Source organism: Heterodontus francisci, chromosome 6 (genome assembly GCF_036365525.1).
Source record: "Heterodontus francisci isolate sHetFra1 chromosome 6, sHetFra1.hap1, whole genome shotgun sequence".
NCBI lineage: Eukaryota > Metazoa > Chordata > Chondrichthyes > Heterodontiformes > Heterodontidae > Heterodontus > Heterodontus francisci.
Window position 1 is genome coordinate 123,309,917 of NC_090376.1, and position 13,411 is coordinate 123,323,327.

The following is a 13,411-nucleotide window of genomic DNA, read 5'->3' on the forward strand; positions in this document are numbered from 1 at the left end:
TCTATATCCTAACTATCCTCCCACTTTGGTTTCCTAACCCTCAAGGAGGAAAGTCCTATTACTCAGTGCATCCTTCATCATGAAGCTAAAACTAAACCCCTCCTCCCAAAAGCCAGTCTGTCACCCACTTTAACCTCCAATCAATGAAGCCGTTTGCTGTGACCTGTGGCACAGAAAGATCCATTCGCTTTCCCGGGATGTGTGTCTCCACCTGCGCTCCCAGCGGACGGAGCCGTGCCTGCAAGAGGGTGGCCGATGACGTCATCCCGATTGGCTGAAAGTGAAGGGGCGGGACGAGGGCGTAGTTAGGGAAATATCATGAGCAGGCCGGTAAGCCTGCGTGCGCAATGCGCCGATTGGCTAAGAGTGAGGGGGTGGGGGGGGGGGGGTGACTGAACGTCACGTGCCGGCCCGGTCAGCTGATTGGTTGAGAGGTGGGGGCGTGTCCGCGCGCGATCGGCAAAACGTCACGCGCGCTCTCCGCTGATTGGCTGCGGGTGAGGGTGGTGGAGCCGTGCAGCGTGCGCTGATTGGCTGAAAGGGAGCGTGCGGGGAGCGCGCGGAGAGAAACGTCACGAGCGGTGCGACAGTTGGAAAGTGGCTGTTATTTGGCGGTTCGAGCATGGAATTCAAATTCAACTTTCCGCTGGCGGAGCTACCCGGGGCTGAAGGGGCCGAGCGGCCGCTCTCTGAGGCCGGGCGGAGGGTTCCCGGTCTGCGGGAACACCGGGTGCCCTGGGGGGACCTGGAGCGGCTCCTGGAGGATGGGATAGTGGAGGAGTTGGAGCTGGGTGGTCCGGACTCCCTCTGCATCAAACACCTGAATGTCTGGACAGTGGAGAGGGCACTGGCCCAGGGGGCTGAGGGGGAGCCTGGGCTCTCCGGCGCCATCTCCTCCTGCTCCGACCTAGTACCTGGGGTCTATGAGGGCGGCCTGAAAATCTGGCAGTGCACCTTCGACCTCATTGATTACCTGGCTGCGGTGGAGCTGGGGGGCCGGCGGGTCCTAGACCTGGGCTGCGGGGCTGGACTACTGGGAATCATCGCCCTGAGGAAGCAGGCGGGCGAAGTTCACTTCCAGGACTACAACGGGGCGGTGATCGAAGGGGTCACCATTCCCAACGTGGCGCTGAATGAGGACGGAGAGGGCGAGCTGCCCTTGGACGGCGAGAAGCATCCAGATGGCGAACACGGATGTGATGAGCCACCGGGAAAACGGAGGAAAGCCCAGGTGTCGCCCTTGCCCTCTGAACCCAGGCTGCTCTCCCGCTGTCGCTTCTTTTCAGGGGACTGGTCCCAATTTGGCAAAGTCAATGGCGGCTCCTTCAAATATGACGTTATCCTGACATCCGAGACACTCTATAACCCAGATTGCTACGGTGACTTGCACGACGCACTCTCAAGCCTGCTCTCCCAGGATGGGACAGTCTACCTGGCCAGTAAAACCCATTATTTTGGGGTGGGTGGGGGAATCCACCTGTACGAGAGCTATGTGAAGCAGAAAAAGGTCTTTGAGATCGAGACAGTAAAAGTGATTGATGACGGACTCCAGCGATGCATTGCAACAATGTCATTCAGGAAGGCCAAACTTTCCTGACAGTTTACTACAAAACTGAAGTGCCCATTGCAGAAAAGTTAACTCTGGGCACACTTGACAGTCGGTGTTCTGAAAATGAATATTAAGGATTTGTTTTTAACGAGCTTCAATTCATGGAAAAATGGTTGAATGTTTACTCTCTGGTGTAAAGGATCAGAGAGTTGAATCATTGCAAAATGACTGAACCATACACACTGAAAGGTTGTTTACATAGACTAATGTGGTAACAAAATCTTCATAGTGATCTGATTTGGTACAAAAATCGGGAAGAAACAACTGCAGAATTAAACTGTTTCAAGTACTTTGAAAAGCATTTAGAAGCTGTCTTGTGGAGGTTTTGTGGTGAATAGGTCAAGTGTTTCGACACTCCCAAATAGCATTTAAATTTAATGTGAGTGCTGGCAAAACAAACAGCAAACAGGGAAAGGATGCTTGGGCCTATTTGAAGTAGTATTGAATTTTTGAAATTCCTCAGACGGAAGAGTACTGCCCAGGAGCTGCTAATGTGTTGTATTTCAGTGCTGGAAATTATGCCAAAAATGCAAATGTGATTATTTAAAGGTGTTGCCAGCATAGACATAAACCCTGAGGGAAAGTTCGTATTTTTTGTGCCTTTTGTTGAGTGCAATAAAAGACCATCTTGTGATTTTTAAGACTTGTATTTTTATATCTTTTTCAACCACTTTTTAAATAATCCTTTGAAGTTATTGAGCTAAACAATTCTATATCTTTACTAATGGAACTTAGAGCAGAAAATAGCTGCGTTATGATCATGACTGGTCTGTGAAGCAGGCAGCTTATCAGTGGAATAAGAAAGCTGCTTTCTGTGTGTCGTAACGTGATGTGACAAATTGTAAAGCGTAACATTGATTTATCAAAGCAGCATTTCAGGTTCCATAATACTTGTGTACCAACACGCTTCATGTAATTGAAATGCAGTAACGTCTGGTGGCAAATGTAATTATTCCACATCAACAAAATGCCATTAACTATTTAAATGACTGTGTAGTTAAATGTTCGCATTGGAGATATCTAAAATGGAAATGCGGAACTACATCCATTGTAATGAGGTTCTGTGATCTACAAGCTGAATTTCTGGCTTTTTGATTTAAAATTTTTTTTTTGTTTTCAAAGAATGTTATGACCGAGGCGGGAGCAAGACACAGGTCCCATTGCTCCACAGGTCGCAGCATATTATTAACATTTTCCCACCCAAACGGAAAATAGCCAAATTAATCACTCTAGTAACCCCCAGAATAAAACAGACCAAACCTGGTATCTTTAGACAACAACAAATTAACTATTTATTAAAACTAAATCTTAAACACAATTAAGATAAATCTATGTCTAAAGACCTTATAACTTCTTATTTTAACCTAACTCTGTCATTCACACACATACACTCAAAAACTAACGGTTAACCGGTTTTTAAAGAAAATTATCTTTTTAAAAATTAGCTGTTTCTTAAGAAAAAAATAACTGGGTAAATAAGTCTTTGTGGATTGAATTCCTGATGGGTGCGGTATCTAAGTGTAGAAATAATCAAATGCCACTCGAAATCTCCACGTGGATTTGATGAAACAGTCTCTTAGTAGATAAGCATTCGGCTGCAGCAGGTGTCAAGCAGTTCTTTAAACAAGGAGTATAGCAATGGATCGACTCAGATTTTAAAACAGACAATCTCTCAGTTGAAACCTTCCTGCAAATTCCAGAAAATACAATCAGGCAATAGAGAGTGAATCTTGAAGCAAAGACTCTTAGATTGGTAGTAAAGAAAAAAGATTTTTGCTACCTCCAGCAATACAAATGGTTTCTTCAAAGGGTTTTTTCCTGCTTAGGCAATTAACTTGGCCTGTAGCTCCTTGTAGAGTTTCTGCTGAGATATAGACAGCTCTTTTCCTCAGTAGCATGCTTCGCTGACGTCTCTCAAAACAGATTTCAGTCGGTTTTTACACATTGTTAAATTGTTACCGTACACCATGTGACCACTTTCCTGCTGTGGCATAGGAGCAGGTGCAGCTGGCACACTGTGCCTCGTAGTTTTTAAAGGTTTTTAAACAGAGTCTTAAAGGCACACTGTTTTAATCCGAGGAGAAAATAAATATGGTTCTGTGACCAGAAGGAAAAAAAGTTATTTCAGAGCATGATTGACTTTTATTTTTGCATTCATGGGATGATGGTATCACTGGCAAGGCCAGTATTTATTGCCCATGTTGACGATGCTGCATTAACATCTCACACTGAAGAGTGCCTGCAGAGTCTCATCGACAGGTTTGCGGCTGCCTGCAACGAATTTGGCCTACCCATCAGCCTCTAGAAAACGAACATCATGGGACAGGACATCAGTAATGCTCCATCCATCAATATCAGCGACCACGCTCTGGAAGTGGTTCAAGAGTTCACCTACCTAGGCTCAACTATCACCAGTAACCTGTCTCTCGATCCAGAAATCAACAAGCGCATGGGAAAGGCTTCCACTGCCATGTCCAGACTGGCCAAGAGAGGGTGGGAAAATGGCGCACTGACACGGAACACAAAAGTCTGTGTCCTCAGTACGTTGCTCTATGGCAGCGAGGCCTGGACAACGTATGTCAGCCAAGAGCGACGTCTCAATTCATTCCATCTTCGCTGCCTCCGGAGAATCCTTGGGATCAAGTGGCAGGACCATATCTCCAACACAAAGGTCCTCGAGGCGGCCAACATCCCCAGCTTGTACACCCTACTGAGTCAGCGGCGCTTGAGATGGCTTGGCCATGTGAGCCGCATGGAAGATGGCAGGATCCCCACAGACACATTGTACAGCGAGCTCGCCACTGGTATCAGACCGACTGGCCATCCATGTCTCTGCTTTAAAGACGTCTGAAGTCCTGTGACATTGATCACAAGTCGTGGGAGTCAGTTGCCAGCGATTGCCAGAGCTGGCGGGCAGCCATAAAGGCGGGGCTAAAGTGTGGCGAGTCAAAGAGACTTAGCAGTTGGCAGGAAAAAAGACAGAAGCGCAAGAGGAGAGCCAACTGCGAAACAGCCCTGACAACCAATTTTATCTGCAGCACCTGTGGAAGAGTCTGTCACTCTAGTATTGGCCTTTATAGCCACTCCAGGCACTGCTCCACAAACCACTGACCACCTCCAGGTGCTTACCCATTGTCTCCCGAGACAAGGAGGCCAAAGAAGAAGAAGAAGAAGAATTGGGCTTGAGAAGGTGGTATGAGCTGCCTTCTTGGCAACTGAGTGGCTTGCTAAGTCATTTCAGAAGGCATTTAAGATTCAATCACATTGCTATTTGTTTGGAGTCGCATATAGTCCCAGACCGAGTAAGGACGGCAGATTTTCTTCGCTAAAGTACATTAGTGAACCAGATGGGTTTTTATGAAAATCCGATAGCTTCATGGTCACCATTACCGATACTAGCTTTTTATTCCAGATTTGTTTGTTAAACTGAAGTTTAATACCCCAGCTGCTATGGTGGATCATTAGTAGATTACTAGACCAGTAACGTAACTACAATGCTACCATACCCAGGATTGACTGGCCACGGTACTGGACTAATAGCTGAGTTCATATCGCACTGGCAAGCTGTGAAATTGAATTTAGTAAATCTGGATTCAAATAAAATGTTCTTGAGAGCTGCTGTTTTGTCATTTTAAAAACCCAACTGGTTCATTAATATTTTGTAGGGAAAGGACCTGCCACCCTGACCTGGTCTTTACTACTTGTGGTCTAGTCACACCTGTGAAGCCACACCTGGAGTGGTGTATGCAGTTTTGGTCTCTTTACCTACGGAAATACATACTTGCAGTAGAGGGAGTGCAACAAAGGTTTACTAGACTGGTTCCTGGGATGAGGAGATTGCCCTCTGAGAAGAGAGTAAGTAGACTAGGCCTATATTTCCTACAGTTTAGAAGAATGAGAGGTGATCTAATTGAAATATAATTTTTTTTTTTAAAGAGACTTGACATGGTAGAAGCTGAGAAAATGCTTCCCCTGGCTGGGGAATCTTGAACATGGAGTCACAGTCTCAGGATAAGAGGTCGGCCAGTTAGTACTGAGATGAGGAAAAATTTCTTCACTGAGTTGTGAATTTTTGGAATTCACTACCCCAGAGGTTAGTGGATGCTCACTCGTTGAGTATTCAAGGCAGAGATTGATAGATTTTTGGGTACGAAATTAAGGGATATGGGAATAGTGTGGGAAGGTGAAGTTCAAGTAAAACATTAGCCGTGATTGCCTTGAATGGCAGAGCAGACGTGAAGGGACTGTTACGGTAAAGTGAAAAGGGGTTAAAGGGCGTCCCTCTTTTACCTCTCCTTGTTTGACCAAAACAGGTTTAATTCTTTCTTAAATTGGATATACTGGCCAATTCAATAGGTGTTTGATTACTTACTTGCTATGATCATAACAAAAACCAATCGGACAGGTTTCCTTGGGTTAACATAGAAAGAGGTTAATTTAATGTACCTAAACTGAACTATTAAAATAATAAACAATGTGCCAATCACACATACACACACAAATAGGTTACAGAGAGGGGAAAGGTAGATCGGTTGAGTTAGAGGCTATAAAAATAAACAGGTATACAGTCTGTGAAGTTTGGTGATTTGGCTAGCTTCTAGCTGAATTTGGTGGTCCTGAGGCTTTTAGTTTGAAGAGGTAGATGACTGGTTGATGGGTTTCTTGGAGACCGCAATGCAAATGATTTCCTCCAACAATGTTTCTGATTGTAGCCGGAGTATGCAAAGGTGGTGAATCAACAGGATTTGAAAGCTTTCAGGCTGGAATGGATAGAGCGAGAGAGACCCCCACACTTAGGGTCTGCACATGTCAGAGTCCAGTTGCTTCTCCTCTGCTGCAGTGAAAACACCCGCTTAAAAACATAGATGGGTAGGGGTTTATCACATGACAGTTACTCAGTCATTCAAACATAGCAGTTAGCAGTATTTCTCTGCTTGGTGAAAGAACAGGTAGGTCCTTTAAACTTCCTGGGCCTTGGTTCTTGCTGGGAAATGCACAGACATTTCGTCTCCCTCCTCATAAGCATTGTAGTGTAGGATACAATGTTGCAGACTAGGTGATAATCATAAGCTGCCAGCAGTCATCCTTTTTTAAATGTTCTTTCTAAACTGCTTCAAAAAAAAATTAGGATATCCAGTCAGTGGACCAAAGAAAATTATTATATCTGGTAAAGATCAATATATCTGTTAGGGTATTGTAGCATTATTTTGAAGAATCCTGCTTTTAGTAGTAGCTTTCCAAGTTCCATAACTGATGAGCCTGGCTGGCTGAAACATCAACAGTGATCTTGAGTACCATGGACCTGCAGGGTTTCAGGTATTAGATTACAGAGTTTACTATGGACAGTTGATTAGGTTGCAAACTTTCACCAACAGGAGTGTAATCTTGAAATCACTCAGTTGAAAAAGACAAAACTTACACGTTATACAACAGGGGCACACAGGGTCTATTGGTTGCTGGAACACAAGAGTGCACCTAATTTGAACTGCTGTGATCTATCCAGTGCAAGTCAAAGCCAGGCCTCATAGCTTGCTGCATTTTGTCTTCTAAGCTTTCTGTTTGCTGCAGTGGGTGCATTCATGTGAGAAATGCACTGTGTCTATGGTGTTACTAATTGAAGCTACAACATTGGGTGGTATTCGCTGGCCTTCAGCCCTCAAATTGGATGGGGCCTCATCAATTGCCTTGCCCATATTGCTTGAGTTTCCTTATAGTAGCCAGAGCACATATGCTCTCCTTGAAGCAGAGTACCAATCCCTGTCATCTACTAGCCCCTCTGCTCAGAGGTCAGCCACAAAGCCTACTTCATCAATCATATCTGGAGGAGTCTTTGAGCAGCTGGTTCTCCCATTTGTATCTTTCACAGAACTGCTGGTGATACCCCATCACCAGTGCTGGTGTTACCCCTATTGACTGTGCACTTGGTGCATAAGTGCTGCAAAAAACATGGAATTTTTCTGTTCCTTTCTCTTGCTCCTAGGAGATACCAGGACCCAGTGAACGTGATGTTTCATTTCTGAAAACAGACATGGAACAATAAAGAGCACACTAATACTGTGGTAGAGTCATGCTGTATGAATGTCTTTACTTTCCAGTTGCTGGTGTACTTGCCACAGATATGCACATAGAAAAGCACACAACTGGGAGTGGGGGAAGGATACCATTGGTCCATCTAGCTGATTTTAATTGACATTGAATCAATCTTTAGGCTAAGTAAGATACCCCAAAGTTCATTAAAAGGCATTCAATAAATTAAATGATTAAATCCTTTTTGTAGCGGCGACAGGGAGAGCGAGGTGGCAGCTGGGTAAGTAAGTCCTATATATTTGGGTGTGCAGATAAGGTAAGGCTTTTTCTATTTTTTTTTCATGTGATTGGTAAAAACTTTTGGTTCATTTTTCATTTATCTAAGTTAAGACTAAGTTAAGCTTAAGATTAAAAATGGCAGGAGATTGCAGACCCGTGTTATGCTCCTCTTGCTCAATGTGGGAGCTCAGGGACACGGCTGATGTCCCTGACTCCTTCACGTGCAGGAAGTGTGTCCAGCTGCAGCTCTTGTTCGACGGCATGACGGCTCTGGAGCTGCGGATGGACTCACTTTGGAGCATCCGCGATGCTGAGGAGGTCGTGGATAGCACGTTTAGCGAATTGGTCACACCGCAGATTAGGATTGCTGAGGGAGAAAGGGAATGGGTGACCAAAAGGCAGAGAAAGAGCAGGAAGGCAGTGCAGGTGTCCCCTGTGGTCATCTCCCTCCAAAACAGGTATACCGTTTTGGATACTGTTGAGGGAGATGGCTCACCAGGGGAAGGCAGCAGTAGCCAGGTTCATGGCACCGTGGCTGGCTCTGCTTTTCGGAAGGGCAGGAAAAAGAGTGGAAGGGCTATAGTCATAGGGGATTCGATTGTAAGGGGAGTAGATAGGCGGTTCTGTGGTCGAAAACGAGACTCCCGATTGGTATGTTGCCTCCCAGGTGCACGGGTCAGGGATGTCTCAGATCGGATGCAGAACATTCTGAAGGGGGAGGGTGAACAGCCAGTTGTCGTTGTGCACATAGGCACCAATGATATAGGTAAAAAACGGGATGAGGTCCGACAAGCAGAATTTAGGGAGTTAGGAGCCAAGTTTAAAAAGTAGGACCTCAGAGGTAGTAATCTCAGGATTGCTACCAGTGCCACGTGATAGTCAGAGTAGAAATGAAAGAATAGTCAGGATGAATGCGTGGCTTGAGAGATGGTGCAGGAGGGAGGGGTTCAGATTTTTGGGACATTGGGACCGGTTCTGGGGGAGGTGGGACTATTACAAATTGGACGGTCTACACCTGGGCCGGACTGGAACCAATGTTCTTGGGGGTGCTTTTGCTAACGCTGTTGGGGAGGGTTTAAACTAATGTGGCAGGGGGATGGGAACCAAATGAGGAGGTCAGTGGACAGTAAGGAGGTAGTAACTAAAGCCTGTAAGGAACTAGATAATGAAGTCAGCGTGACTAAGGGAAAGAGTAGGCAGGGAGCAGATGATGTACGCAAAGGGACTGGTGGTCTGAGGTGCATTTGTTTTAATGCAAGAAGTGTAGTAGGTAAGGCAGATGAACTTAGGGCTTGGATTAGTACCTGGGAGTATGATATTGCTATTACTGAGACTTGGTTGAGGGAAGGGCATGATTGGCAACTAAATATCCCAGGATAATGATGACTCAGGCGGGATAGAGAGGGAGGTAAAAGGGGTGGAGGAGTTGCATTACTGGTCAAAGAGGATATCACAGCTGTGCTGAAGGAGGGCACTATGGAGGACTTGAGCAGTGAGGCAATATGGGCAGAACTCAGAAATAGGAAGGGTGCGGTAACAATGTTGGGGCTGTACTACAGGCCTCCCAACAGCGAGCGTGAGATAGAGGTACAAATATGTAAACAGATTATGGAAAGATGTAGGAGCAACAGGGTGGTGGTGATAGGAGATTTTAATTTTCCCAACATTGACTGGGATTCACTTAGTGTTAGAGGTCTAGATGGAGCAGAATTTGTAAGGAGCATCCAGGAGGGTTTTCTAGAGCAGTATGTAAATAGTCAAACTCGGGAACGGGCCATACTGGACCTGGTGTTGGGGAATGAGCCCGGCCAGGTGGTTGAAGTTTCAGTAGGGGACTACTTTGGGAATAGTGATCACAATTCCGTAAGTTTTAGAATACTCATGGACAAAGACGAGAGTGGTCCTAAAGGAAGAGTGCTAAATTGGGGGAAGTTCAACTATACCAAAATTCGGCAGGAGCTGGGGAATGTAGATTGGGAGCAGCTGTTTGAAGGTAAATCCACATTTGATATGTGGGAGGCTTTTAAAGAGAGGTTGATTTGCGTGCAGGAGAGACATGTTCCTGTGAAAATGAGGGATCGAAATGGCAAGATTAGGGAAGCATGGATGACAGGTGAAATTGTGAGACTAGCTAAGAGGAAAAAGGAAGCATACATAAGGTCTAGGAGGCTGAAAAAAGACGAAGCTTTGAAAGAATATCGGGAATGTAGGACCAATCTGAAACGAGGAATTAAGAGGGCTAAAAGGGGTCATGAAATATCTTTAGTAAACAGGGTTAAGGAAAATCCCAAAGCCTTTTATTCATATATAAGGAGCAAGAGGGTAACGAGAGAAAGGATTGGCCCACTCAAGAACAAAGGAGGAAAGTTATGCGTGGAGTCAGAGAAAATGGGTGAGATTTTAAACGAGTACTTTGCATCGGTATTCACCGAGGAGAGGGACATGACGGATGTTGAGGTTAGGGACAGATGTTTGATTACTCTAGGTCAAGTCGGCATAAGGAGGGAGGAAGTGTTGGGTATTCTAAAAGGCATTAAGGTGGACAAGTCCCCAGGTCCGGATGGGATCTATCCCAGGTTACTGAGGGAAGCGAGAGGGGAAATAGCTGGGGCCTTAACAGATATCTTTGCAACATCCTTAAACACGGGTGAGGTCCCAGAGGACTGGAGAATTGCTAATGTTGTCCCCTTGCTTAAGAAGGGTAGCAGGGAAAATCCAGGTAATTATAGACCGGTGAGTCTGACGTCAGTGGTAGGGAAGCTGCTGGAGAAGATACTGAGGGATAGGATCTATTCCCATTTGGAAGAAAATGAGCTCATCAGTGATAGGCAACATGGTTTTGTGCAGGGGAGGTCATGTCTTACCAACTTAATAGAATTCTTTGAGGAAGTGACAAAGTTGATTGATGAGGGAAGGGCTGTAGATGTCATATACATGGACTTCAGTAAGGTGTTTGATAAGGTTCCCCATAGTAGGCTGATGGAGAAAGTGAAGGCGCATGGGGTCCAGGGTGTACTAGCTAGATGGATAAGGAACTGGCTGGGCAACAGGAGACAGAGAGTAGTAGTGGAAGGGAGTTTCTCAAAATGGAGACGTGTGACCAGTGGTGTTCCACAGGGATCCGTGCTGGGACCACTGTTGTTTGTGATATACATAAATGATTTGGAGGAAAGTATAGGTGGTCTGATTAGCAAGTTTGCAGACGACACTAAGATTGGTGGAGTAGCAGATAGTGAAGGGGACTGTCAGAGAATACAGCAGAATATAGGTAGATTGGAGAGTTGGGCAGCAAAATGGCAGATGGAGTTCAATCAGGGCAAATGCGAGGTGATGCATTTTGGAAGATCCAATTCAAGAGTGAACTATACAGTAAATGGAAAAGTCCTGGGGAAAATTGATGTCCAGAGAGATTTGGGTGTTCAGGTCCATTGTTCCCTGAAGGTGGCAACGCAGGTCAATAGAGTGGTCAAGAATGCATACGGCATGCTTTCCTTCATCGGACGGGGTATTGAGTACAAGGGTTGGCAGGTCATGTTACAGTTGTATAGGACTTTGGTTCGGCCACATTTGGAATACTGCGTGCAGTTCTGGTCGCCACATTACCAAAAGGATGTAGATGCTTTGGAGAGGGTGCAGAGGAGGTTCACCAGGATGTTGCCTGGTATGGAGGGCGCTAGCTATGAAGAGAGGTTGAGTAGATTAGGATTATTTTCATTAGAAAGACGGAGGTTGAGGGGGGACCTGATTGAGGTGTACAAAATCATGAGAGGTATAGACAGGCTGGATAGTAAGAAGCTTTTTCCCAGAGTGGGGTATTCAATTACTAGGGGTCACGAGTTCAAAGTGAGAGGGGAAACGTTTAGGGGGGATATGCGTGGAAAGTTCTTTACGCAGAGGGTGGTGGGTGCCTGGAATGCGTTGCCAGCGGAGGTGGTAGACAGATACATGAATGGGCAGGAAGCAAGGAGATACAGACCCTCAGAAAATAGGCGACATGTTTAGATAGAGGGTCTGGATCAGCGCAGGCTTGGAGGGCCAAAGGGCCTGTTCCTGTGCTGTAATTTTCTTTGTTCTTTGATGTACTCTACTAAACTGTGACAACTTCATGTAAAGGGAAATGTGTGTATTGGACCTTGTGCATCCTACGAATACCATACTTGATGTTTAGATGAAGTGAACCCCTCCTCATATCTGCTTTGTCTCGGCAAAAATTTTGTCTGATTATGCTTCTTTGAAATTATGGGATACTTTTCTGCATTAAAGGTACTACATAAATGAAAGTTGCTTTAATCAGTTTGTGCCTATTTTCCTCTGTCGTGCTGTTGTCATGTAATTTGATAATGTAATTCTTGGTATCCCTTATAACTCTATTAGACCTCTCTCATTTGCAATCTTTAAGGCTGACAGATCATAACCTGTCCTCACAACGTGGTCTTCTCATACTTGGAATCAGCCTTGTTGCCTGATGCAAGGCAACCAGGATATAAATATCTCCCATATACCTTAATGACCAGATCTGAATGCACCATTAGGTATGTGACCTGACCAGATAATTATACCAGCTTTACCATCAGCAGTCTCAGGCCTAAGCTGCTCCCATTTGACAATATAACTCAGAATTGTGTTTGATTTTATAATTTTTCTTCTCTGCAATGACTGGATATGTTGAGTGTTGAGTCCCAGATTATTCTCACAGCTGCTTCAATTCCCATTCATTGAGTAAATGTCTCACTTTTGTTTTCTGTCATGCACAACATATTTTAGTTTCCTGTGTGGAAGTTCATTGATCATAGCTCTGCTTACTTGAAAACTTTGTTGAAGTCTGTCAATAGTTCCTTAGCAACTTCATTAAATTATACCATGCTTTCCCAGCCCCCAGTTTACTTTCATCTGCAAATTTGACAACTGCCATTATTTGAGTCAAATCTAGATCATTTATATAGATTAGAAACAATTGGAGCCCTGCTACCAATTACACTGTCAGCGCACTCAGAACAGCTCTCCAACCTGACATCTGTAACTAGGAATTGTAGTAAATGTGTCAATTTGTAATAATTTATAGGTCCAGCAAAGTATGGTTAACAGCAGGACTTTCTTCACTGCATCGCTAATTAGAGTTGATTCTTGCTGAGATGTGAAGAACTGATCTTGTTCAAGGACCTTATCCAGAAAATGTATTTTTTTTGTGTTTGCATTTAAAGCCAGTATAATGGAATTCAATGGGTTGCAATCCCACACCCAGTCATCAGAGTGAAAAGTAATACCCAGATGGCTTGGGAATTCTCCCCAGTGTTCCGGCAATTATTTAGGTCCCACCCAGCACCTAACAACAGATTATCTGGCCATTATCAAACTTCTGTTTTTGGGACCTTTCTGTGTGCAAATTGGCTGCAGCGTTTCCCTCCATTACAACAGTGACTACACTTCACAGCTGCTGCATTGGCTGTAAAGTGGACACCCTCAGGTGGTGAAAGGCTATATATAAATGCCAATCTT

General features: G+C 44.9%; 1 protein-coding gene across 1 annotated transcript; it reads left to right on the forward strand.

The window, feature by feature from the left end:
- Positions 1-568: 568 nt before the first annotated feature.
- Positions 569-2,250, forward strand: mettl18 (methyltransferase 18, RPL3 N3-histidine). Its single transcript, XM_068034275.1, has one exon. The coding sequence runs from the start codon at positions 623-625 to the stop codon at positions 1,595-1,597; it is 975 nt and encodes a 324-aa protein (XP_067890376.1). The 5' UTR covers positions 569-622; the 3' UTR covers positions 1,598-2,250.
- The last annotated feature ends 11,161 nt before the right edge of the window (positions 2,251-13,411 follow it).

Excerpts from the sequence above, each read along its gene's own strand:
- mettl18 (XM_068034275.1), top strand. The coding sequence starts at position 623 with ATGGAATTCAAATTCAACTTTCCGCTGGCGGAGCTACCCGGGGCTGAA.